Source organism: Tachypleus tridentatus, chromosome 10, assembly GCF_004210375.1.
Source record: "Tachypleus tridentatus isolate NWPU-2018 chromosome 10, ASM421037v1, whole genome shotgun sequence".
NCBI classification, from domain to species: domain Eukaryota; kingdom Metazoa; phylum Arthropoda; class Merostomata; order Xiphosura; family Limulidae; genus Tachypleus; species Tachypleus tridentatus.
Genome location: NC_134834.1, coordinates 59815155 through 59840943, shown reverse-complemented (window position 1 = coordinate 59840943; position 25789 = coordinate 59815155). Strand labels below are relative to the sequence as shown.

The following is a 25789-nucleotide window of genomic DNA, read 5'->3' as shown; positions in this document are numbered from 1 at the left end:
GCCACTTTTTTACCTGCCAGTTTCAGTACACGTATTTCATATACATCCCTGCCAAGTTTTTAAATTTTGTAAGGCTAATTTAACTTGAATATAAATTTATAATGAAAAGAGTTGCTTGTGTGTCTACGTCTTTATGGTTACAGGGTCACATAAACAAAAACATATCAATATTGGAGTTAATTTCACTAACTACTGTTTTATGAGGCGATATTAGTGATTTTTTACCATTCTTACGCTTGCTATTGTAATAGAGGAAAACATAAAACAAGCAAATTTGATGCGATATGTGGGGTATACTTTTTTGAAGATATGAAGAAATCGAAAAATTGAGGGCTATAATGAAATTTCACGGTTTTATTTTGATATATGTTATATAACATTTAAGTAGCCCAGTTTCATTTTTATCAAACTTATATGACGTATTTAAAGCATGGCTTTCTTCACATTCAAATTCTACAAGGAAGTTGATACGGAAACCATACGCAGTTATATCGAAAATGATACTCAAAAACCTTCCACAGGTAATTCTTGACTTTACAAGTAATTGATACTTTTATGTTGTTTTTTAAACCTTCATTAAGAAAAAACAAATAAGTCAGATATTGTTTCTCCTCTGAAGTAGTTTCGATGAAGGTAGAAGTGATTTTTTACAATAATATACCTATAAACCTTAAATAAAGAGCTCAGGGCATGCTTGTAAATTTAAAAGTAATGATGCCAGTAGTTTTGTTATTAGGATAGTAGACCATTAAGCATTGAAATACATTCATGCGCAGTGCTGGTAGTAGTTCGGTCTATAAAGTATATGAACACTGAACAAGTCTACACATCGTCTATCGTATAGGAATTTATAGGTGTATTGAATTGAGTAGGTATATCCAGTGGACGATGGCGGAAAACGCAGTGGTATTAGAATGTATGATGAATGGGGAAGCTCACATTTCAACGGAGCATGATACTCTTGAAAGTTTTCTTTTCACATCGGAATCTGTTGGAGAAGGGCATCCTGGTAATAAAAAAAAATAAGTTGTCTTGTTATATACGATTCTAAAATTATGACATTTTGAAATGCTAAGTTCGAACTTCCGTAACCCTAACAGTATTATTGCCAGTAGTACTAATAGCAATTTAATTATAAACATGAACCGGATAGAAATTATTGCAGAATTTAAATTCGAAGTCAAAAGTACTTTGGATTTCAGTCATAAAACAACAACAACAAAAAAACAGAGACAGTTTGTGTAGAGCAAACATTTGGTAGTGTACGAAATATTTTATAAGAACCAGACAAGTAAGTCATAACCAGAGTTTACATAAAAAAAAACAAAAACAAGATTTGGCATGAATCCCCGGTTTCAGCTTGCAACATTTTGGTTTAAAATTATTTTACTTTTAGGCGTAAATGTTACAAGGATGTTTAAATAACGTAAAGTATTATAGTAAACAACTTGGTAAAGCATTTCGTGGAACCTTGCTAGATTTTGTCAAAACTTGAATTAGGAAGTTAGAGTAATTTAGACTCGTATTGTTTTAGCTTAATTTAATTTTTAATTAAAACCAAAAAATTAGGTTTTATTTACATCTAGCAGTTGCACTACTCTTTCAGTAATACTGTGTTGGAGCATGTTTTATTATGGTTGATAACATTATAAATTTAATTATATTTTTGGAAGGATATCTAACTGTACAGAAGTAGAAACAATCATAATTTTCATGTAGTATAACTAAATTGTAGTTTACATGCAAGTTATAATTAATAAACTTTTTTTTTATCTAAACCATGTTGGTTCAGCATGGCCAGGTAGTTAAGGCACTTGATTCGTAATCTGAGGGTTGCAGGTTTGAATCCCCATCACACCAAACATGCTCACCTTTTCAACCATGGGAGCATTATAATTTGATGATCAATCCCACTTTTCATTGGTAAAAGAATAGCTCAAGAGTTGGCAGTGGGTGGTGATGACTAATTGCCTTCCCTCTAGTCTTACACTGCTAAATTAGGGATGGCTAGCACAGATAGTCCTTGAGTAGCTTTGCGTGAAATTCTAAATAAACAAATAATAAACAAACTAAACAATGTCAAGCTCTTCCCAGTTTCTATTCTAATTGTATATAAATCTTAAGTCTTATGACCAAAATATATTTTCAAAATATTGTTTTTTAAAATTCTTAGTTTATATATGTTTTGCTTGTGTCGTAATTATTGTTCTTGCTGATTATTTTTGTTTATAGTAGAAAAATATGTCTTTACAACTATTTCACTCGAATAAGTATATTATAAAAGTTTAAAGAAAGTAAATTAAAACATTTTACTGTAGCTATTCAGAAATACTCATTCAGCCAGACATTAATTTTATCTAGTGATTAGTTTGATTCAACACCATCCAACTGATACAGACTTGCTTACTATGATGTTCTTGAATACTTTACTGACCAGTTGAGGGTTATAATTTCTAGTTAATTTGGTTATTACAAGCCTATTTAGATCAAGAATTATCTGATCAATATCTTTCATATTCGTCTAGTAAATATATTTTAAAACTGTACAGTATCTCAATATTAAATTATTTTTCATTGTAATAATCAGTTTCCTGTACAAGAATATTTAATATATATATATTTGTTTCTATTTAGTCTAATGTATAAAAACTTACAAATATTTTTAAGTTTAAATTTTGGGTATTAAACAAATATGAATTGATATTGTATATATCAGTTTCAAAATGATACATGTCTTTTACTAGTTTCACCAGCATTTTAAATGTTCTCTTTTATATTTTACATGAAATGACATTAAAATTATTCCTGTTACTAAGCATGCTATAGAAAAATTGGAGTTGACTTGAATCATGTGAAACGTAATCCTATGGTGACAAGTGGAAATAATGATACATTTAAAAATAACAACTGCCAGGATGACATAAGGTTTTCTCAAGGTCTTAATGAAGATTAAAGATCAGATATGTAATCTATTCTTCATATTTTTTGATATGCAAATAAACAATGGACTAGTGCCTGAAAATTGGACAGTTGTGAATGTTACCCTCCATTTCTTTTATTTTGTTTAAAAATAGGGAGTGGGTAATGTTGCCTCAGAAGTTGTATTCAAACTAGTCATATTTCTGTATTGGGAGCAAATTTAAAAGTCATTTGGAAGCTTTAAAAAAATCATTCAGTGAAATATGATTTTATAAAAGAAAGCTAACATGGATTTGGTAAAGGAAAATCTAGCCATACTAATTTCTTCTTTGTTTTGAAGATTTTCAAAAATCATATGTTAAGATGCCACTCAGAAGTATAGCTAAGAAAATCATGTTAGTAAGGTTTGGGAAAAGACAAGTTAATTGGTCTATAGAATGGTTGGGTGAGGAAAGAAAAATCTCATTATTAATGGAATCCAGTTAGGCTGGGCTCTTGTTTCTAATGTAGTAGCTAAGCTGTCAGTGCTTAGGTCTTTGCTTTTTCTTACTTACATTACTAATATTGATAGAGGGGAACATTAAGTAAATTATTACAGTTTGCTGATTACATTAAACTCTCTTGTTTTTTTGGAGTACTGAGAATGACATTTTGGTTGATAAGCAGCTTTAGTCTTGTCCATAGTTTTGGTCTCCTTATGAAAAACTCCTGTTGAGTTATTGGAAAGCATTTGGAGGAAGGCTACTTGGATAGTTTCAGGTGTGGGTTATCTTGTATGAATAGGTTAAGATTTCTTAACACATTAAGACTTGAAAAGGTAAGCTAGGCTTTAGTTAAAACCTTTTTAAGCAGTGATTAGCTTGTGGAATGAGTTATCATTAATTGGCATTAGTGAATAACAACTTTCCAAGAGTTTAAAAGTAGAATTGATGATTTCCTGAAAACTAAAGGGTAGGTTTAAATTTTTACTTTTCTTTTCAATTGTGGGTGTGAAAAGACATTTATGAGAGATCAGGGGTTCTCTTCTTATTTTTATGTTATACAAAAAGTATAATTTGTATGAAAGCCAATTATGAACGTCATATTGTCAGAAAAACTTAAGTGTCATATATACAAAACATGGAATTTGTATTAAATTTAAAAATCTAGAACTGAAAATTCTTACAGAATCAACCTTAACCTTAGCTTCACAGTTGAGAAGAAATGTGAAAGCAGGTGTTTTTAATTTAATAAGTAGTTTTACTTGTATTTGATATATTTAGTTTCTAAAATGAAATATATGCAGATTCAAGACAAAAATCTGATGTGGGCATGAGGAGGAGGGGGCTAGAAATATTGTTTTGTTACAGTTTTACTGAATTATATACTTGTTTGCATGTGTATTTTTAGATTATCTTGTCAGACCTGAGTAGTTGCTATGTGCTATTGGTGTAACAGATAATTGTAGAAAATGTAATTTTACATATCTATATACAAACTATTAACTTTTATAAGATTATTAGATAACCTGAAAGACAAGTTAATTGGTCTATAGAATGGTTGGGTGAGTTATTAACAAATTGTTAATACACACACTTGTTCCAAAATGGCATGTAATGTGCTGATGTGGACACAGCTGTGTCATACATAGCTTGTGGAATATTTTTGAATGTTGAAATTTGAGTTACAGTGATCATTACATAAACATTTTGAAATTTAAGTAAAGATAAAACAACTTCTGTAAGATTTTTCAGAGTATTGCTGTTCCTTCAATCATTTATCTTAATACAAGCTTGTTTTACAAGTTATATGGGGAAAGAGAGTTTATACTTAAAAGCTTTGCAATGAAAATCTGGTTTATAGATATAAACATACAACTCAGTATGTATAATTTTGTCAATACATAAATGTTAACTTCTTGAAAACAGATTTGCAAAGGCATACTGGTACTGATTTTTAATGTTCAGATGTTTAGGAGTTTCCTGGAAATTGCTTGTATACAAATATACTCTTCAAAAAAAGAAACGCAATAGGCAAAATTTGAGACAAATTGCTAACAAGTTTATTCCGGGTAGTTCTGTATGACATGTGTGAAACTTTGCACATTCATTGCTGAACATCCAAAGTCTGCAAAGGCGAAGTCCACGCTCACTAGTTGAAGTTTAACATCACTCAATGTCAATAACGAGTATGCCCCCTGTGAGCATCAATAACTGCTTGGCATCTCCTGCCCATGGAAGCGATGAGATGACGAATCACATCCTGTGGAATGGCTGTCCACTCAGCCTGCAGAGCTGCTGCAAGCTGAAGTAGAGTCTGCGGTTGAGGTTGTCGCTGTTGTAGACGTCGGTCCAATTCGTCCCAAAGATGTTCGATGGGGTTTAAATCTGGTGATCTGGAGGGCCAGGGAAGAACGTTGATGTTGTGGTGTCTCAAGAAGACAGTGGTGAGTCGGGCTGTGTGAGGACGGGCGTTGTCATGTTGAAAAATGTCGTTGACGTTCACCATGAAGGGTTGCACATGGGGCCTAAGAATCTTGTCAACGGTTGCGTACGGTTTGATCGGAAATCCTACGCAGCTCTGGTATGGTTGAGGCAGTAGACGTCGCAGTGGTGGTCCTATCCTGAAGGTGACATAACCGGATGTAACGATCTTGTGCGGGCGTGGTCACACGAGGTCTGCCAGATCGTGGACGGTCACGAGTTGATCCATGTTGTTGGTCACGATTCCATAGCCTTGTGATGGTGCTTGGGTGGACATACACAGCTCTGGCAACATCTGATTGAGATTTGCCTGCTTCCAAGCGACCAATGGCGTTGTGCTTCAGTCAGTCTTGGTGTAACTGTATTGCGTGTCGGTGGCTTAACACTGAGCTATGGAAACTGAGAACCTGTCACTTTTATAGGGATTTTGCACATGTTGCACTTGCAGAACATGCAGATCTCTCAAACAAATTTATTGGACACGAATGCGTTTTGGCGAAAAATCCGATGTTTTCCTCCATTTTCAAAGTGCGCAACTTTTATTGCCATTTTGGTCTGGCAATCAGTGCCTTAACACATGTAACATCACATACTCTGAGCTTGTAACGTTATTACATATATTTCTCTTTAAAATAACAAAATATCCCTTTTGCATTTCTTTTCTTGAAGAGTATATTTACAATGAATTTATCTTGATAAACATTCAACAAGACTGATAAGCGTGAGTTAACAGGAGCATCAAACAAATAATGAGTAATGGCAACTAATGATTATTTTGTTAAACAATTCACTTCTGGTATTTAAATGTTGCATTGTCCCTTTCTTATACATCTATATCACATTTTTAAAATTAAAATTATGGATAAATTATTCATCAATAAACACATTGCAGAAACAATACCACTTTACATCACATACTGTAGTTTGGTATTTCAAACATAGCCAAGATGATTGCACAAAATTTGAGAAAGAAATATAAGGTGTGAATAATGAAAGATATGTATACAATGTCGATGTACTCGCACGTGCACAATTTTAGGACGTGTAATGATATTATATGTAATGATTATGTGATAAAAGATGCTTGTGTCTGAAGGAAGAATAATGTAATTCCTCATGGTACAATATGATAATTTTGTTTTTGGAATGTAATGTAGACTACATATAAGTGAAAACAAACTAGCTCAACACGTTATTCAAGTTCACAATTGTTTTTTAGCTCTATACTACAGGTCACTAAATTTATGGAAACAGTTATTGAAGAAATTAACTATTTTATGTATTTTAATAAATCCAGTTACTGCTTAGAAATTATTGTGATAAAGGAAGTATCAAATACTAAAGCTAGAAAAGTAGTAAGAATAAAAGATATAAAAATGTATGTGTATTGTTTTTTTCTTTTTCTCACAAACTTGTTGGATCTGATGGTGAAATATCTGTGTAGCATTATGCATCACACAGAAATTCTTTGTTTCGAAAGAAATTCTAATGTTATTACTAATATCAATACATATTGTCAACAAATAGCTTAGATTTACTAATTTAACAGTGTTACCAGTATATGAGAAATATAACTCTATCAATAACTTTTAAAAATGGGTTAATAATATTTAAACACATTTTGAATTCATCTTTGTTGTTACACCAATCTACTTAATTCAGTCATAACTGATGTTATTAATTTTAATAATGTTAGATGTCAGTATAATTAAATATTTTAGTGATTTGTTAACAATTTTATTTTGTGTATCATCTGAATGTTTTGGTATTGTTAACAAGAAAAATTAATAAATCAAAGGAAGGTATTTTTTACAAGTTTTGTTCTTGTGGTAACATATTTTTCATTTTTTTTATAGTTGTACTTGGGTGTTTTCAGTTTTGAGTGAGATATATACAGGTTCAAGGAGAAAATATAATATTTATATAGGTGGGATAGGGGTTCATATGTTTTGCAGGCTAATTCTTCAATCTTTTTCTGGTTTCTTCAGTTACTTCTGATTGGTAATAATTAATTGGGATAAACAATACTGTAACTAAGAACTTTAGAAGAAGTAAGATGAAATGTATTTTTATTGTTAAATCAATATTATATATCTGTTATAACATTAGTATGTATGTCAGTGATTGACAATGTTGTTTGGGTTGTATAATGCAAAATTGTATCATTGAGTTGGTCTTGCTCATTTTAATTCTGTTGCACTAAATCATAATCAAATAGTAAGTACTTTTCATCATAAAATTAATTTGTTCTTTATCTACTAGGACTCTTAAAGGTGAGTTAATTGGTAAAAACTTGGTTGAAAATGTTAATTACAAGTATTATTCCTTTTCTATCAGCGTTAAATATATTTAGAATAGGAAAATGATACACTGTAATTCAGCTTTTGTAGAAAGTTAAATAATGAAATTTGAAGTGCATTTGTGCATGATTTTTGATTTTTACAGACAAGATGTGTGACCAAATTAGTGATGCTATATTGGATGCACACTTAACTGAGGATCCTGATGCTAAAGTAGCTTGTGGTAAGAGAGGCTTATTATTATACCTTACTACATAATAGAGCTGGGTGATTGATATATTATCCGTGAATATTGATTAGTGCTACATAAGATGATAATTTTAATGAAAATCAAAATTAAATCTGGATTTCATGAGAACAGTCAACTAATAAAAACTGCTGTTTCAAATTGTTACTATTTACAATTATTCCAATTATTGTAGTCTCGTGAGAATATTAGAAAAGTTGAATGTGTCAGATTTAATGAGTCTGATTGTTAATTATTTTGCAAATCTCACTAATCATTCTGCTGTAATATGGGAATATTCTGTTCTCTTTTTGTTTTTCGGGAAAAAAATTATTTGATATGTTTTATATGTGAGTGTAGTATCTTTGCATTAAAATATTAAGGTGTAAGGAACAGTAACCTTGTATTGTCAGTGTTTTATTACAGATATATTTTCTGGAAAAAGTATATTTTAATAGATGGTGGTAGTGATAGATGTAATGTTTATAGTTTTCATATTATTTTGTGAGGACAGAAAAATGTGTTTCATATAAAGAACTTTTAGTAGTATTGATTGTAATTATTCATCACACTTGAACAAATGTATCCTCACTTGGGGATTAATATGCATCACAAGTAAAAGAGAATTATTGAAAATAGTTGTTTTTCTGTACACTTAAAATAAAAAAACTTCATCATAGTTGAAATTTATTTATTTAAAAAAAATATTTTTTTATTTTGGTTGGGTTAATTTCAGCACATTTTTGAATGGAATCATTAGTTTTGTGAAATTCCTGGATTTTGAGTAAAATACAATACTCAGAGTTCTCTTGTACAATAATTTTGAACAAGATAGTGCTGAGTTGACCTAATAACTTGAATACAAATTAATTTGATCTATTTTTAGTTAATTGATGTTCCTGATTGTTGGTTGCCATGGTATGATGTAACTGTATATATCTGTGATTCAAATGTACAGTGAAAGCAACAATTATAGTTTTGATTTTTTCTATCTTAAGGCTTGTTAAAATTTTATTTTATCATATTGTAATTTATTTGAATTATAATATTGCATATTGACAGAAAAAGGTATGTGGAACAAATTGAGGTAAGCTTAGGTAAATTAATTTTTATTTTCTGTATTGAGTTTTGTTTTGCCAACATGGTTGCTGTTTTAGATATCATTAGCCTAAATAATGCTTTAGTGGATAAAGGAAATCTCAGAAAAGAAACTTAAACAAAAACATGAATATAAAGAAGGTGTAGAAGTTATTGAATTAATTTTTATGATTGAAAATGTTTAAAAAATTTGGTTTTGTTATATACTCTTCAAAAAAAGACATGCAAAAGGGATATTTTTGTTATTTTAAAGAGAAATATATGTAATAATGTTACAAGCTCAGAGTATGTGATGTTACACGTGTTAAGGCACTGATTGTCAGACCAAAATGACAATAAAAGTTGTGCACTTTGAAAACGGGGGAAAACATCGGATTTTTTGCCAAAACGCATTTGTGTCCAATAAATTTGTTTGAGAGATCTGCATGTTCTGCAAGTGCAACATGTGCAAAATCTCTATAAAAGTGACGGGTTCTCGGTTTCCATAGCTCAGTGTTAAGCCACTGACACGCAATACAGTTACGCCAAGACTGACTGAAGCACAACGCCATTGGTTGCTTGGAAGCAGGCGAATCTCGATCAGATGTTGCCAGAGCTGTGAATGTCCACCCAAGCACCATCACAAGGCTATGGAATGGTCACCAGCAACATGGATCAATTCGTGACCGTCCACGATCTGGCAGACCTCGTGTGACCACGCCTGCACAAGATTGCTACATTCAGTTACGTCACCTTCGGGATAGGACCACCACTGCGACGTCTACTGCTTCAACCATACCAGAGCTGCGTCGGATTTCCGATCAGACCGCACGCAACCGTCGACGAGATTCTTAGGCCCCATGTGAAACCCATCATGGAGAACGTCAACGGCATTTTTCAACATGACAACGCTCGTCCTCACACAGCCTGACTCACCACTGTCTTCTTGAGACACCACAACATCAACGTTCTTCCCTGGCCCTCCAGATCACCAGATTTAAAGCCCATCGAACATCTTTGGGACGAGTTGGACCGACGTCTGTGATGGCGACAACCTCAACCGCAGACTCTACCTCAGCTTGCAGCAGCTTTGCAGGCTGAATGGACAGCCATTGCACAGGATGTGATTCGTCATCTCATCGCTTCCATGGGCAGGAGATGCCAAGCAGTTATTAATGCTCACAGGGGGCATACTCGTTATTGACGTTGAGTGACGTTAAACTTCAGCTAGTGAGTGTGGACTTCGCCTTTGCAGACTTTGGATGCTCAGCAGTGAATGTGCAAAGTTTCACACATGTCATACAGAACTACCCGGAATAAACTTGTTAACAATATGTCTCAAATTTTGCCTTTTGCATTTTTTTTTTTTTGAAGAGTATAATTTTGATATCGTAAAAACATTATTTTTAACCTGTGGAACTACATGCTATTTTTTCATATATTTTTCTTAACCAAAGCAGTGATAAAATTTGTGAATTCGTACAAATATCACATATAAAATTTGATATTTTATTTAGTGGAGCTGCATAATTTGGAGAATGCTATAAAACTTCAAATAATGTTTTCACAATGGTATAATGCAAACCATTAAACCACTGCATTAAATTTATGCACCCAGATGTGATAGAGTTAACTGTTTTGTTTTAATGAAAGTTATAGAGGTTGGTAGGCATTACTTTTATTATGTTTCAGTGTTGTTTCCCACATAAATTTTACACTAAAGTGTTTGCTTGATATTAGTATATAGAAAATTAATATCTAGGTGTAGAAATAAGATGTAATAAAATGTTAGGTTCTAAAAATATTTCATGGAGGGTTGACAATAATCCACTAGGCAGTGATCATTTTCCTATACTTTTGAGAGAGACTGGTCGTGGTCGATGCTACCCTACCTGCGTGCCCCAGTGGAAGCTGGATCAGGCAGACTGGTCCACTTTCACTGCTCTCACAGAACTTGATCCTGCCATCGTGAATCAGCCATCAATAGACGACTGTGTGGCAGCAGTATCTGGCTGTATTATACAAGCAGCTGCTCAGTGTATTCCTAAAACCTCGACACGTTTTCCACAATATCCTCATCCGTGGTGGAATCCTGCTTGCCACTTAACATGGAAGGCTCAAAAACGGGCCTGGGATACTTTTTGTAGATATCCCACACTTTCGAACTATGTCGCTTTCCAACTGGTCCGTGCACATGCTAGGTGGGTAAGATGTCAAAGCCAGAAGGAATCTTGGATTAAGTTCACAACTAGCATATCTTCTACCACCAGTTCCAAGGTCATATGGGACAGGATTTGAAAGGTCAGTGGGCACTACAATTCTGTTCCCCTCTCGATCTTGCTCTCTGATGGTCAGGAGGTGGCTGATGTCCGGAGCATCGCTAATACTCTAGGTGAAAACTTTTGCCGGGTATCTAGCACTTCTGCTTGTTCCTCCACCTTCTTGGCCATCAAGACTCGAGCAGAGCGTTCACCTCTTTCCTTTCGAACTGACTGTCTCTTTGACTATAATTGTCACTTTACACTGGTGGAACTGAAAATGGCCCATCATCGGTCTGGAAGTACATCTGTTGGACCTGATGATGTACACTATGACATGCTGCACCATCTATCTTCTGCTTCTCTTGATGTCCTTCTAATTGTCTTTAACCGGATCTGGCAGGAGAATGTTTTTCCTGATGCCTGGCACCAGGCTATTATTTTACCTTTCTCTTAGCCAGGGAAAGATCCCATGATTCCTTCAAACTACCATCCAATTGCTTTGATGAGCTGTCTCTGTAAGACCTTAGAAAGGATGGTTAATGCTCGTTTTGTTTGGTTCTTCGAATCAAACAACCTCCTCTCGCCCACCCAGTGTGGGTTCTGACAACAGCACTCCACCACAGATCACCTAATTTGACTTGAAACATCAATCAGAGAAGCCTTTCTCAAATGCCAACATCTTGTGTCAATATTCTTTGACATTGAGAAGGCTTATGACATAACATGGAGGTATGGCATTTTGCGAGACCTCCATACATATGGGTTACGTGGCCATTTACCCATGTTTATTAAAAATTTTTTAATGGACAGGAGATTCCAAGTTTGTGTGGGTTTGACACTTTCCTGTTCTTTTGTACAGGAACTTGGAGTCCCTCAGGGCTGTGTTTTGAGTGTCACACTTTTCAGTGTAAAGATAAATGCCATCACTGAACAACTCCCTCTCACTGTTGCGAATGGGCTGTATGTCGACGACTTTCAAATCTCGTGTCAGTCGTCGAACATGAGATATATTGAGCGGCAACTACAAACTGCCCTCAATCGTGTACTGAAGTGGACTATGGCGAACGGCTTTAATTTTTCTCTCTCTAAAACCGTTTGCATGCACATTTGTCGCCAACGAGGTATTCACCCTGATCCTGAACTTCATATCGGTGAAGTTTTGCTGCCAGTGGTCCCTGAGACCAAGTTCTTGGGGCTTATTTTTGACCATAATTTACCTTTATACCACACTTAAAGCAGCTATGGGTCAAATGCACAAGAGCACTGAACATCCTCCGTGTCCTCTCTACTGCCAGTTGGGGAGCAGATCAATGTTCTTTGTTAAAGGTATATCATGCTCTTATTTGATCAGAACTCGACTATGGATCAATGGTCTATGGCTCTGCCAGACCCTCGGCCTTAAAGATGCTGGACCCCATTCATCACCAAGGATTTCGTCTTTGCACTGGGGCTTTCCGCACCTCTCCAGTTCAAAGCTTATACGTTGAATCTCATGAACCTTCTCTACACCTTCGCCGTTTGCAACTATCTTTACTATATTCTTTGAAACTTCGTTCCTTACCAATGCATCCCATCTGAGGATGTGTTTTCCTTCCTCAGTGGGCCATACTTTTTCAGAACAGACGATCTGCCATTGCTCCTTTTGGTCTTCCCATCCAGGCGCAGTTGGATGAATTGAGTCTGTCCTTGGATAACATTGCAGAATCCACAGGTCAACCCATCCCACCATGGTTTATTACAGCCCCCAAATGTGACCTTTCTTTCAGTCACCTGAAAAAGGCAGATACTCCAGATTGGAAGTACCATCTTTTATTTAATGAACATCTTTCAAACAATCATTCCGTTCCAATTTATACAGATGGTTCCAAATCAGGTAATTCAGTGTGCTCTGCCATGGTTTGCTGCGGTTCGGTGATTGCGAGCAGAATCCCCTCTACAGCGTCTGTGTTCATTGCTGAACTGTACGCCATATCTCTTGCCCTGGATCATATTGAAGCTGAGCAGTACTCCAACTGCACTATTTATACTGACTCACTTAGTTCTCTACTGGCCCTGGAATCACTACACGTTGGCTCACACCCTGTTCTCACTGATTTGCAAAACCGACTGTCCCATTTCTCATTAACTGCTACTTCTATCCAGTTTTTTTGGATACCAGGCCATGTTAGTATTTGTGGGAAAGAGCTTGCAGACACGGCAGCTAAATCTATCTGCTCTGGTACTATCACTACTGTGCCTATTCCGTACATGGACTATAGTCCTGTATTCAAGGCTCAGCTCCGTGCCAGCTGGCAGTCCACTTAGAGTAAAAACAAGCTTTTCCAAATAAAACCCTTTATTGGGCTTTGGCCATCTAGCTTCTGTAAAATTTGGAAAGAGGAAGTTGTTCTAACTAGACTACGCATTGGTCACAGTTTTTGAACTCATCGTTTTCTTTTATCTGGAACTGTTGCACCAGTGTGTAGTTTGTGTAACACTCAAATCACTGTAAGCCACATTTTACTTTCTTGCCACCGTTACGACTCTCAAAGACGGCACTATTTTAAACATCTTTTTCCCAGGGTTTATCTGTCACGTTGGACAGTGTTATTGGTGATGGTGATGCTGTCCACCTTGATAAAGTGTTTAGTTTTTTAATGGCCATTAATCTTTTTAATCTCATTTAAGTGTTGGATATTTATTCATTACACCTTTTTAATTCTGGTTCCCTTTTCAAAGTTTCAATTTCTCTAGTTCAATTTGAAATTGGAAAATGGCCAGAACGTTAAATAACTCAACACCAGGACTGGAAAGGCCAACTTCAGGTGACTAATGTTGCTCTTTGAACTATCCGTTTGAACTGCCGGTTAGTCGTCCTGGCGAGTTGTTATTCCAATTTTGCTGCATAACTTTTATTACTTTACTTTTTGGTACTGGCCATAATAACACATAACCTGGAACCAGGACTGGAAAGACCAACTTCAGGTGACTGACGTTGGTTCTAGTACTTGTTTGTTAGTCTTTCTGGCGGGTTATGATCATTACCATTCTGCTACAGGAAGTCCTTTACAACTTTATAGATTGGATTTCAACATCGGTTTTATGCAATTTTCTGTTTTTAATTGCTGTTTTGTTTTTACCTTCGTTTACTTTTACAAATTTTACTACATTTACTTTACTTTTACCTTTTTACTGGACATTTGGATACTCATTATTACAATTTTGATTTTTGTCTTTTAAAACTTCTATTATTTTACATTTTGATAATGGTTGCTATGACACATAACCTGGAACCAGGACTGGAAAGGCCAACTTCAGGTGACTAACGGTGGTTCTTGAACTTACCTGTTAGTCTTCCTGGTGGGTTATGATCATTACCATTTTGCTAGAGAAAGTACTTTACAACTTCTTTTACTCTGCTTTCTCTCTTACCATTGTAAACTTGGTGTCAACATTGGTTTTATGCTTTTTCTGTTTTTCAATGATGTTTTGTTTTACCTTCATTTCCTTTTCTGTATTTTACTACATTTAATTGGTTTTTACCTTTTTAACGGACATTTGGAGCAAATAGCCTAGCTGCTTTGTGCCATAAAACACTAAATCAATCAATCTAAAAATATTTTGTGTTTGAAAAGTATCAACAGTACTTCATGGCATAAAATATATTTATGGTTAAAGATCATTATGACAAACCATAAGAAGAAGAAAAACTGCTAAATCAAACTTCATAAAATATATAACTTTGAAAGTTAAGTATGATTTAGATTAATAATAAATATTATATATTGTTTTTTGCTGATAGTTTGTAAATTGAGCATGATGATGTATATGTTTTATTGCTTTTTCTCTTTTTTTAGAAACTGCATCCAAAACTGGTATGATTATGGTGTTTGGAGAAATTACTTCAAAGGCTAACATTAATTATCATGAAGTTGTAAGAGAAACTGTGAAAAAGATTGGTTATGATTCCAGTTCAAAAGGTAAATAGAATTTGAGAACTCCTTTTAATATTTTCAGCACTTAAATCATATACAGTGTGAATTGTACTTTACATGTAGTTATTCCATCAATGAAGTACTGGTCTTGAATTTAAAATACAAGACTATTGACAAAACTACATGTGTAATATTCAGATACATTGATTTTGTTCAGTTAACTAGAAGTATTTGGAAAGTGCATTTCCTGAAAATATCCTCCATAGAATAATTCCAACATTGATAGCAAATGAAAACAAATGACAATATTGAATAAATAAAAGATTGTCTTGATTCATAGGCAGTGAAAGAGAAAACCTACTTGCTGGATTCTGTTTTTCATAGTGATCTACTGACTGCAGAAGGGCTAAAGAATTTTTATTTATGTGAGGAAATCTCCATTTATTGGCTAGTTTCAATATTCTGTATTGAAGATTGCAACTGAATGCTGAGATAAGAGAGGAAGTGTGGAGCATGTTTATACCATAATGAATATTGAATTGAGCAAAATATGTGTTTACACAGGAAAGGACCATAGGAAGGATCTTGAAATATACTGTTAATCAGACCAGAGTTTTTATGTGGTGTTCTACAATCCTTAGATTATCTATGTCTGTGATCTTCCTATTAAATGTATTTAAGAAAGATAAGTTCTCATCTGATACAGTTTTTGGAATGAATATTATACTTCTTTAAGAAAGTATGATGAAGATACTAGGCTAAGCAAATACAATTCTATGGAACAAATGTTGTAGTTTTGTAATGTTTATCTAATGTATATGATAAGAATAAAATTAGTAACTGGATGGTCAGTCAGTAGAGCACATATCTCTGCTACAAAGCCTTGATCATGTTTGGCTGTCAAAAATTACGAAAATGTATCCATATGTCTGCTGTCTTCAATGGATATGGATGATTTTTTACATGACAAGGATGAATAATACTCTACATACATCCCTTAAGTTTAATCTAAATCCAATCATTTTTGACTGATTATAGAACAAATATAATGTAAAGAATCTGTTCCTATGTTAACTGAGGGAATTTTTGGATTTTCACATTTTTATCATCCAAAAACTAAAAAAACTTCTAAGTTGGGTCATAGTTAAAGTGCATACCAACATTATTCCAAATTCATTCATCTGTTTTTGAGATATCCTGCTGACAAAAACACACAATACACAGAGGGTTTAAAACATAACCTCTGTCCTCCTTTGGTGGTGGAGGTAATTACACTTAACTTAAAGGCTCTGACATCCAGTTACAAATTAAACTTCAAATAAAATGAATTTCACAGTGGAAATTAAAATGAACTAAATTTGCAAGACAATGAAATAGTACTCAGGGTTTTTGAGTGAATACCTCATCTCTTCACAAAGTTTAGCAGTTTACAAAAGTTTACTAAAGGCAACTCCCACTTATTCTTACATAAGCTGCACCACTTCATGATGATGTTATATGTGAAAAAAAAGAACCTCCACCAATAGAACACTTTCTTTGTACTATTAAAGCTTTATTTTTCTCCTTGGCATCGTATTATACAGATGTGTTCAAGTTTCTCATCTGTGTTCTATTTATTGAGGTTTCATTGTTAACAAAACTTTAATTTTTATTGCCTTTGGCTTCTGTTTTGAAAGCTTTCAAATGATGGTAATGTATAACTAGTATTAAGCGTGAGCTGTGATTCACACTTTGGCTTTGTTCTACTGTGGCATTAGGAGGCTTGTTAGCCATCAGGGTTAGTGCAGCCATTAATCATTGTGTTATGGATTATCATGTCTTCTGGGCCTCCTCGTCCTGTCCTCTTGGCCAAATTTCTTTCTCCTTTGTCAGGAATGATCTATTGGACTGTGTCTTTAATCTGTTTTGCCTTAAGTAGGCTTCTTATCATTTGTGGTATGACCTTAACCTGATAATTATGACCTACTTACAATATAAGTAGATACGCAACTCTCATTAAAGTTCTTTATGAAAATGAAACTAGTTGATTAAATACTTTTAAATCTGTCTTCTACAATCCTAGGATTATACAGTTTTAGAAAAATAAAACATTTGATTTTTTTCTACTATTTATAGTAAAACATTTGTTATTTAATGTAGTTATATACACTCAATCAGAATAGTTCAGACAATATGATTTTCATTTTGAGTATAAAAACACTATTTATTATCTTATAGTTTTCAAATTTTATTTCCATAATCTCTAGAACCTCCTAAATGAAAATCAAATGTTTATATTTTATTTCCATTTTCCCTTATTATATAATTAACTCTGAATATTATCTTCAACATACAGTGCAATGAAATGGTTAAATTTAAGAAATGGAAAGATGTACATACCTGTTTAAATGTTTATAAATTGTTTTGTAATATTTTTTTCTCATTTGTATAAATTTCATGCTGTGACTCCACAGTTGTTATAGTTATTACAGGGTAAAGGTTGTGCACAAACTCTTTCACTAATGCTTGCACACTTGAATTTTTTCGTCTTGCTTAGATATTCCTACAAGTCAAACTACATCGAGTTAAATCATAACATCTTCAAATATGCATTTATAAACACAAGTAATACATAACTAATTAAAATATAGGCATAAAACCTAAATGCAATCTAACTGTTTAGCAAACTAATACATGCAAGTTAAGAAACACTTGCTAATCATTAGGTACACTTCAAGAGAACAGTGGACTTAAATTTCTTTTCTATCCCATGCTACAAATTTATACACTGGTTTCTTCAGGCTACAACTGAATAGTGCAAAACCCCATTTTATTTATTGGTTGTAAGCATGCCATTCAACTTCAAACTGTCACCTAGTAACAGTAACACAGCTTTGACTTTGCTAGTGGGTGTGGTTGACCTTTAGTTTAGAAATATTATAATGTAAAACTCTATCAAGAAATTCTTAGAAATTTTCCAGACACTGATGGAACTGCAATTTGACCTTGTATGCTAGCAGTCTTTCTTTTCATATTATCATGTATAATAGCTCGTAAAGTTTAGACTTTTAACCACGAGCAGGTTACATAATGGCAAAATCTGCATTTTTTAATTGCTGTTTTATTTCTTGTTAAAATGAAGGAATAAAACTTAGATGATATAAAACATTAAGTTATAATATATTTGATAATAGTAACTTTATTAAAATACATTCATATTAAAGTGTTTTAATTAATTTTGAATGTAATTCAGTAAACATGTATGGAAGGGGTTTAAAAATGGTGACAGTGGCATTGGTTTAATCTACCATTTTCTCCCTCTCAGGTATGTTTCTTTCCTTATATCTTACCTGTGATTTTTATTAGTTTTCAATTTATTGCTCCATGACTAACATTTCTGGAGTTTATATTGTTTTTCTCTTTGTTTGTTAGGATGTATACTGTTTTTTTTTTTTCTCTCCTTGTTGGTATCTAAATTCCTTGTCCCACCCTCTCTTTACTCTTTCTTTTTTTCCTGTTTGTTGCCCCTATTCATTTCCCTTACTTAGTTTTGTTTTATTGGTGTTTATCTGTTCAAATGGGGGATTGTGTCCCTTACTCTATATTTCTCTTTCTCTACTTATAAATGTTTTTTCCCTTTCCTCTATTTTCCTATATTCTTTCTCCTATCTTTGCCTTTTATCTAAGGAATTCCTCCTACTTCAGATGGAATTCACTGGATGTTCTGTTTCTTTTCTATTTGACCTATCTCAATCCTTTTTGCTCTATCCCTCTGTATTTGGTTTCCCTACAGTTAGGATTCTTTGGATTAGGCTATGTCTTTTCCTGTACTTGTTCCCTTTTTCTTGTCTATTGATTATTCTATCTTATTCTTGTAAGTGCTATGTTTCTTTTTATTTATATACTTTTATTTATTATTATAAAAGTAACTATAATGTAATAATTTGAAACCTTTTAGGTTAGATAAGGCTTATTAGATAAATTAAAGAAAGTAATAAATGTTCACAAAATCCACTCTAAAGCAATTCAAAAGTAACCAATTTGACTAACCTTGTATAGAGTGAGTAAAGAAAATCACAGAATATAAAGTTTTATTGAAAAGAATGTTTAATGATTATTTGAGAGGTTTTAGAAATTATGCAAATAAAATTTAAATTTTTGGATAAAGAAAAGTATTTTTAATCTTAACAAGAAAACTACTTTGCATTTTGAGCAAAGTGAAATGAAAGCAAAAATGCTTCATTAAAGATTCTGATGTTTTGTGTACAAAAAACTTTTATGTGTACTAATAACTTGTGAGTTTGTGAAGATGAACTACAAGAAAACATAATGGTCAAATTGGGGTCACAAACTAGTGAGATTCAACCAGGGCTGTAGTGAAAGTGTTACTAGTGGTAATCGTTCATCACAAATTGTTAACACTACCTTCATTGAATCAGCTCTTTTCTCTTAGTTGTAAACTGGAAGTAAAAAATTACTGAATCATTGTAACTTTAAAGTTTAAAGTTAAATATTGTATGGTGCTTTAATGCATGTACTATATCTTATTTCATGCAAATAAGATGCAAAGTTATTCCAACAGCTATCTATTTAGAGTAGTATGAACAGCTTAAATCTGCAGAACAAACAAATGTTTAAATAAAAAGTACTTATTTAATTGTTTTCTTGGTTGAAGATGAACCAAGACAAATATAAAGTAATTCTAGTGTGTTTGCCGACATTGTTCAGTTGAGGTACACTAGATCAAAAAAAGAAAAAGGGAACTGCACATAACATTATCAACAAATACTTGTTTTACTGTCTTAAAAAACTGATATGTATGTAATATAGGAATGTGTCATGAGCTTCTTTTTGTAATGTTAACATTTATTCTGAATTTTTTTTCTTGTGAATCAGTGTAAGTTTTCATGTACCATGTAGTTAAGAAAAGCTCTTAAATTGATCTTTTTTTCAAGTTACTCTTATTTCTTTGCTGCCTTGTTTTCCATGATTCTCAGTCACTGTGCCTTAAGATAAGTCTTGTTAACAAAAATATGAATGCTGAGGTTTCTGATATTTCATTATAGCCCATGATCAACATGCTAGCAATCCATTAACACTTGCTTCAGAGATAAACTGCCAAGCTAATCATGTTTGATGATATATATGTTGATCAAATCTTTGCTGTTTTGTGGGTTGGATTAGTACAGTGATAGGTTGAGTATGTTTAATAAACTAAAATCTGGAAGAAAATTGTGAAAAATTATATAATTGAAAAAGGTATATTTTTATACCATGGTATTTAATGTAGGGTGGTTTAGTTTGATTACTGTTTATCATGTTTTCTTAGCTGAATTACTGCCAACCATTAAAAATGTGTCATCTCTGTGTCTGCTTACTGCTAAATTACAATAAAGGAGGTATGTTTTTTTTTTTTGGGGGGGGGGCTAGCATATTAGAATATTTTTTTTTTACAGTTGCTATAATTTTGTAACTAATCTATGAAAATCCATCTTTACTAATAATTGTTATAAACAAGTGTTTTGATACTTGAGTTAATGGTACGATATGGGTACTATGCTGGGAGGGTGATGTAATTTAAAACTGAAACAGAAGTGGGAAATATGTTCTTCAAAAATATTTTCTTAGTGTTGGTCAATTACAATTTGCATGAACTGTAATAAATATGGCTGTCAACATTTTTGATACGTTAATGTTTTTGCACTTGGAAATGTATTAGTTCTTTGTTGATTGTACATGTTTGTTATATGCATAAACATTAAATGTATATGCTATCAAATATTCTGTATATTTGTTAACTTTTTAGAAATTTGTGTGTTTCATTTTTCAAGTTTGAATGTTTTCATTTAAAACAAAAATATTGCTAGTTTTGTAATAAATAACTGAATGCAAGATAATTATTTAATACTGTTAACCTGTACAGAAATGTTTCTTTTACATAAAATTACCATCTACAGGTTCAATTTTCAACTGAAGGATTTTACTTTTTATGTTTTCCTAAAATGCTAAGTCTTTTTATACTTCTAAACAATTCTAACAAAAATAAATCATTTAATCTACTAACAGTCATTGAATTGCTGATTCCATCTCTTTTTTTTTTTCTAGCATTATTTTTGAGTTGCTATCTTTGTCTTTATATGATCATTATTTCTCACTAATTTTTACTTCTGGATTTTTGCTGGCTTTAGTACTACTAGTGATCTCAGGTACAGGAGCCAAATTTTGCTTTTTATTTTCAATTAATGCTGTTGCCTTTTCCAACTGTTTTCTTTATTCTAGGTGTAATAATGTGAGGTTATTCAAAGATGATGGGTGTACTAAACAAAGCTGGTACTAAAGAAAATATAAGTGGTCATTGTTTAGTCCTGTTATTCTATATGTGGTTCAGTATGACCAAGCATGTGTAAAAATGTTCAATCACTGGTAGAAAGCACTTGCTTTTGTCTGATGACCAATTTTTATTTTGTGCCTTGAATAAAAAAAAACAAACAAAAACATTAAGTACTCTTATGTGTAAAATTGTTAGTAGTACTAGTAGTAGTATTGTGATTACATAAGAACAAAGCTTCCACTCTAATTTTTTGAATTATTGTATTTTATACATTATGTTTAAAATATTTGTTGTTTCTTTGTATTAAAAATGTTAATTTTTTATTATAATTTGTTAATTTACTATGCAGTTTTATTTCAGTTGGACAGACAGCTGAAAACATTTCAGATGTAAAAGAGCCGTATATTTGACCAGTTTTACATTTTCCATGAAATTAAGGTTTATTATTACAGCTGATATAGCAAATCAGTTGAAACAGTTAAGACAAAAACACCCTTCCTGTCATAATTCACTGTTAGTTGAACTTAGTTGACACAGAGTTGAAAAAACATAGTTGTTGGTTTTTCATATATTTTTTTCCATTTGAAATATTTAGGATTTGACTTCAAAACTTGTAATGTCTTGGTGGCAGTAGAACAACAAAGTCCTGAAATTGCTAGAGGTGTCCACATGAATAAAAAAGAGGAAGAGATTGGAGCAGGAGACCAGGTCTTTTGTTTTTTACCTGATTGTATTTCCAAATTTGGAACTTTAAATAATTGATATCATGAGTAAATTAACTGCTTTTCATATGTGTAGAAAACATTGGTAGAAATGTTTTCCATAACTAGAATACAAGAGCAATGATGACATTTTTTGTTGTGTATAAACTAACCTCTGACAAACTATGATATAGATTTAAAATTATTTGTTCATCACTGTTTTACTGCTATGTTACGAATTAAACAACAACTGAACTTTTGTTTTGCAAATGCTAACATCTGAGTAATGTATGCCATTATATGTACTTTGTTGACCTAGTGTGACACATAGAGATCCTCCTTTTTCTTGTATCAGTTGGTTAAAAGACAAGTTTTGCAACTTTATGGACAGAATGGGAGTATTGTACTTTTTACTTTTTTATACTGGAGTTATTTTTGTTCATATTAGGAAGACAGTTGTATTTTTACACTTAAGTTGGAAAATGGATGGAAATATTTTAGCGGGGATTAGGATTTCTAAGATTAAAAAATATGTACGGGCTTGTTCAAGTGACAGCTTAGCTAACACTTGAATACATTGTGTCCTTTGCAGAGTGGTCATTTGCATAGTTGTTTTGTGTTTTTGTATAGCATTATTGGATTTAAAATATGAAGAATTCATATTTGGGGAGAGGTTGTGGTGATTGAATATTAGTAATAGTTATAGTTGGTAGTCTAATTTTAATTATTAACTTGCTGTTAATCCTCATTGCTATTATTGCATCTAAGTAATATGGTGACATACTACTGACAAGGTTTCAAATTTCATGAACCACCTGACTGAACATCATCCATCAACACAATTCACATTAGAAAAAGAATACAAATTCTATTACAGATGTGATTCTTATCAAAGGAAGGATCCCAAGATTGCTTCAAACTACTGACTAGTTGCTTTGACGAGTTGTCTCTGTAAGATCTTAGAGAGGATGGTTAATGCTCATCTTGTTTGATTCCTCTTGCCCACCTAATGTGGGTTTTGATGACAGGACTTCATCTTGGACCATCTGATTCAACTTGAAACATTAATCAGGGAAGTCTTTCTCAAGTGACAACATTGTTTTTGTTTGTTTGTTATCTTAAGAAAACTTATGATACTACATGGAGGTATGGCATTTTGCGAGACTTCCACTCATATAGTTTGCATGGCCATTTGCCCATTTTTATCAAAAATTTTTTAATGACTTGCAATTCCAATTTTGTGTGGGTTTGACACTTTCTCTTTCTTTCCCACAGTTACTTGGAGTCCATCAGGGCTGTATCTTGAATGTCACGCTTTTCATTTTAAAGATTAATGCCATTACTGGACAACTTCCCATTACAGTTGCAAATGGAGTCTATGCCGACGACTTCCACATCTCATATCAGTCATCGAGCATGAGTTTTATTGAGCAGAAGCTACAAACTGCCCTTAATCATTTATTGAAGTGGACCACAACAAGCTGTTTTATTTTTGTTTCTCTCTCTTAAACAATCTGTATGCACTTTTGCCAACTATGGGGTTTTCAACCCCAATACCTAGCTCTGTCTCAGTGAAGTTTTGCTTCTTGTGGTCCTCAAGATGAAGTTAAGGGGGCTTATATTTGACTGTAAGCTGGCTTTCATTTCACTCATCCATCAGTTACATGTCAAGTGTACAAGAACACTGAACATCTTTTGTGCCTTATCTTCCATTTCTTTGGGTGTAGATTAATGTTCTATGCTTAAGCTCTATTGTTCTCTCATTTGATCAAATCTTGACTATGGGTATCTTGTCTATGGCTCTGCCTGTACTTATGCCTTGAAGATGTTGGATCCCATTCACCATCTAGGGCTTTGGCTCTGTGCAGAGACTTTCTGCACTTCTCCAGTCCAGAGTTTGAACACTGAGTCTTATGAACCTCCTTTACACCTTCACCAATTGCAACTGTCTTTAATGTATACTTCAAAACTTCTATCCTTACTATATCATTCCACCCTGTGTTTTCCTTGCTCAGTGGGCAGTGCTTTTTCAGAATAAACAGTCTATTATTGCTCCTTTTGGCCTTGATATCCAAGTGCAGTTGGCTAAATTAGATCTGTCTTTGGATGACATTGCTGTTCACGTAGATCACCCATCCCATCATGGTTTATTACTATTCCCAAGTGTGACATTTCTTTGAGTCATCTGAAGAAGGTGGATACTTCGGATTGTAAGTACTGTCTTCTATTTGCTAAACATCTTTCAAACTATCCTTCCATTCCCATTTATAAGGATGGTTTTAAATTAGGGGATGTTATTTTTATTTGGATGGCTTTGGCCTGTTTTGTGGTTGGAGGAGTTAACTGCATGCAGTAGACAGCTTTTGATACCAGGTATCTAGTTTGTGAGTCAATAGCTAAGAGCTAATCTTTGTGTTATACCTGGAAATTGGTGTGGTTCTCAAATCCTTAGTTCTTGGATTTGAGGTGAAGACAGTACAATCTTCATCTTGCCCTTGTGCAGATGTTGGTATTCTGCGAGGAGGTTGTGGATATACTTGACTTACTGAATGCAGTTTACCACACCCTATCCACCTTACATCCAAGAGCAACATCCTTGTGTACCTACTCTTCTTATTTTGGGATTGAATTACAATATCTTTCTTTGGTTACAATAACATTTCTACCACATTCTTTCCTATTCAGATGTGCTCCTTTCATTTTCTGCCTTGATATCTTGTACATTCCACAAAGGAGTCAAGAGTATACCTGGTCAAAAATGGTATAATTCTCCTCTTCAAATATTTGTCTTACTCTCTTATCTAAGGAGTTATTTTTCAGACACTTTTAGGAAGTACATCTGTTTTTCTCTTGTATTGGTCCATCTTCCTAATCAGTATGGGGCTTTAGTTAATCTTGTTAGAAGAGGGAAGAACTATATTAGAAGTTATAATGTTTCTTTACTAAAAAGGTATTTCCAATATGTACTTCCCTCCTCTTGCACATCCCTTTCACATGCTTCTGCTCTTTGTTTTCTGCCTACTTTGAAATGATAGTTTGGTAGAGGCTCTTAGAGGGAGTCACATGTATCATGTGAGTGTATTATGATCTTATTGGTGATGAAATGACACCTGTTGATTTGCATGAAAGACATGTTATAATCAATTGATTCCAGTAGGGGGGGAGCAGAAAGCTTGTGGTTTGTGTAAAGAAACAGTTTGCATATAGAGGGAAACAGTGAACAAGAATAGCTAATCTTATGAATGGAGGGAAATACCTGTCAGAAATACATTTTCATTATAGGAAAATAATGACTTTGCTTCGTAATCAAAATCTAATAATAAAAGGGTATCACTCTGTACTTTTGAATAATTCATTGTTTTTCTTTAATCAAACAAAAAAAGATGTAAATATTAAATAAATGGGGTGGAAAGATTTTTTTTTGATAAGTAACAGAAGTTTCTTATTGTTATTATATGTGTAATATTATTATACTTGTACTAATACTACAAAACCATAGATTATATTAAAGTAGGAAAACTATGAACAATGTATACATTGACAACAAAAACTATAAGATACAAGAACAAGACCACAAGATGAGAACTTCTGATGGATAATGCTTTTTCTTCATTGGCTA

The 25789-nt window shown here is 33.2% G+C and overlaps 1 protein-coding gene and 1 long non-coding RNA gene across 8 annotated transcripts in view; one reads left to right on the top strand and one right to left on the bottom strand.

Moving 5' to 3' along the window:
* The first annotated feature begins 428 nt into the window (after window positions 1–428).
* The window catches only part of LOC143229375 (S-adenosylmethionine synthase-like), a 55679-nt gene continuing 30318 nt past the window's right edge, over window positions 429–25789 (top strand). For 6 of the 7 annotated variants that reach the window (XR_013015838.1, XR_013015837.1, XM_076461615.1 and 3 more), the window contains exons 1-4: window positions 876–1009; window positions 7827–7904; window positions 15082–15204; window positions 22065–22177. Coding sequence is in view for 5 of the 7 variants with exons in the window: in XM_076461615.1 (XP_076317730.1) it covers window positions 889–1009; window positions 7827–7904; window positions 15082–15204; window positions 22065–22177 (435 nt within the window). In the remaining 2 variants the exon portion in view is untranslated. Of the gene's footprint in view, window positions 522–875; window positions 1010–7826; window positions 7905–15081; window positions 15205–22064; window positions 22178–25789 lie in introns of those variants that run through there. The other variant, XM_076461613.1, reaches the window with a different exon arrangement.
* The window catches only part of LOC143229376 (uncharacterized), a 56269-nt gene continuing 31352 nt past the window's right edge, over window positions 873–25789 (bottom strand). Inside the window, exons 3-4 of the long non-coding RNA XR_013015840.1 lie at window positions 17539–17701; window positions 873–1006 (exon numbers count right to left, since the gene is read on the bottom strand). This is a non-coding gene — a long non-coding RNA (uncharacterized LOC143229376). The remainder of the gene's footprint in view (window positions 1007–17538; window positions 17702–25789) is intronic.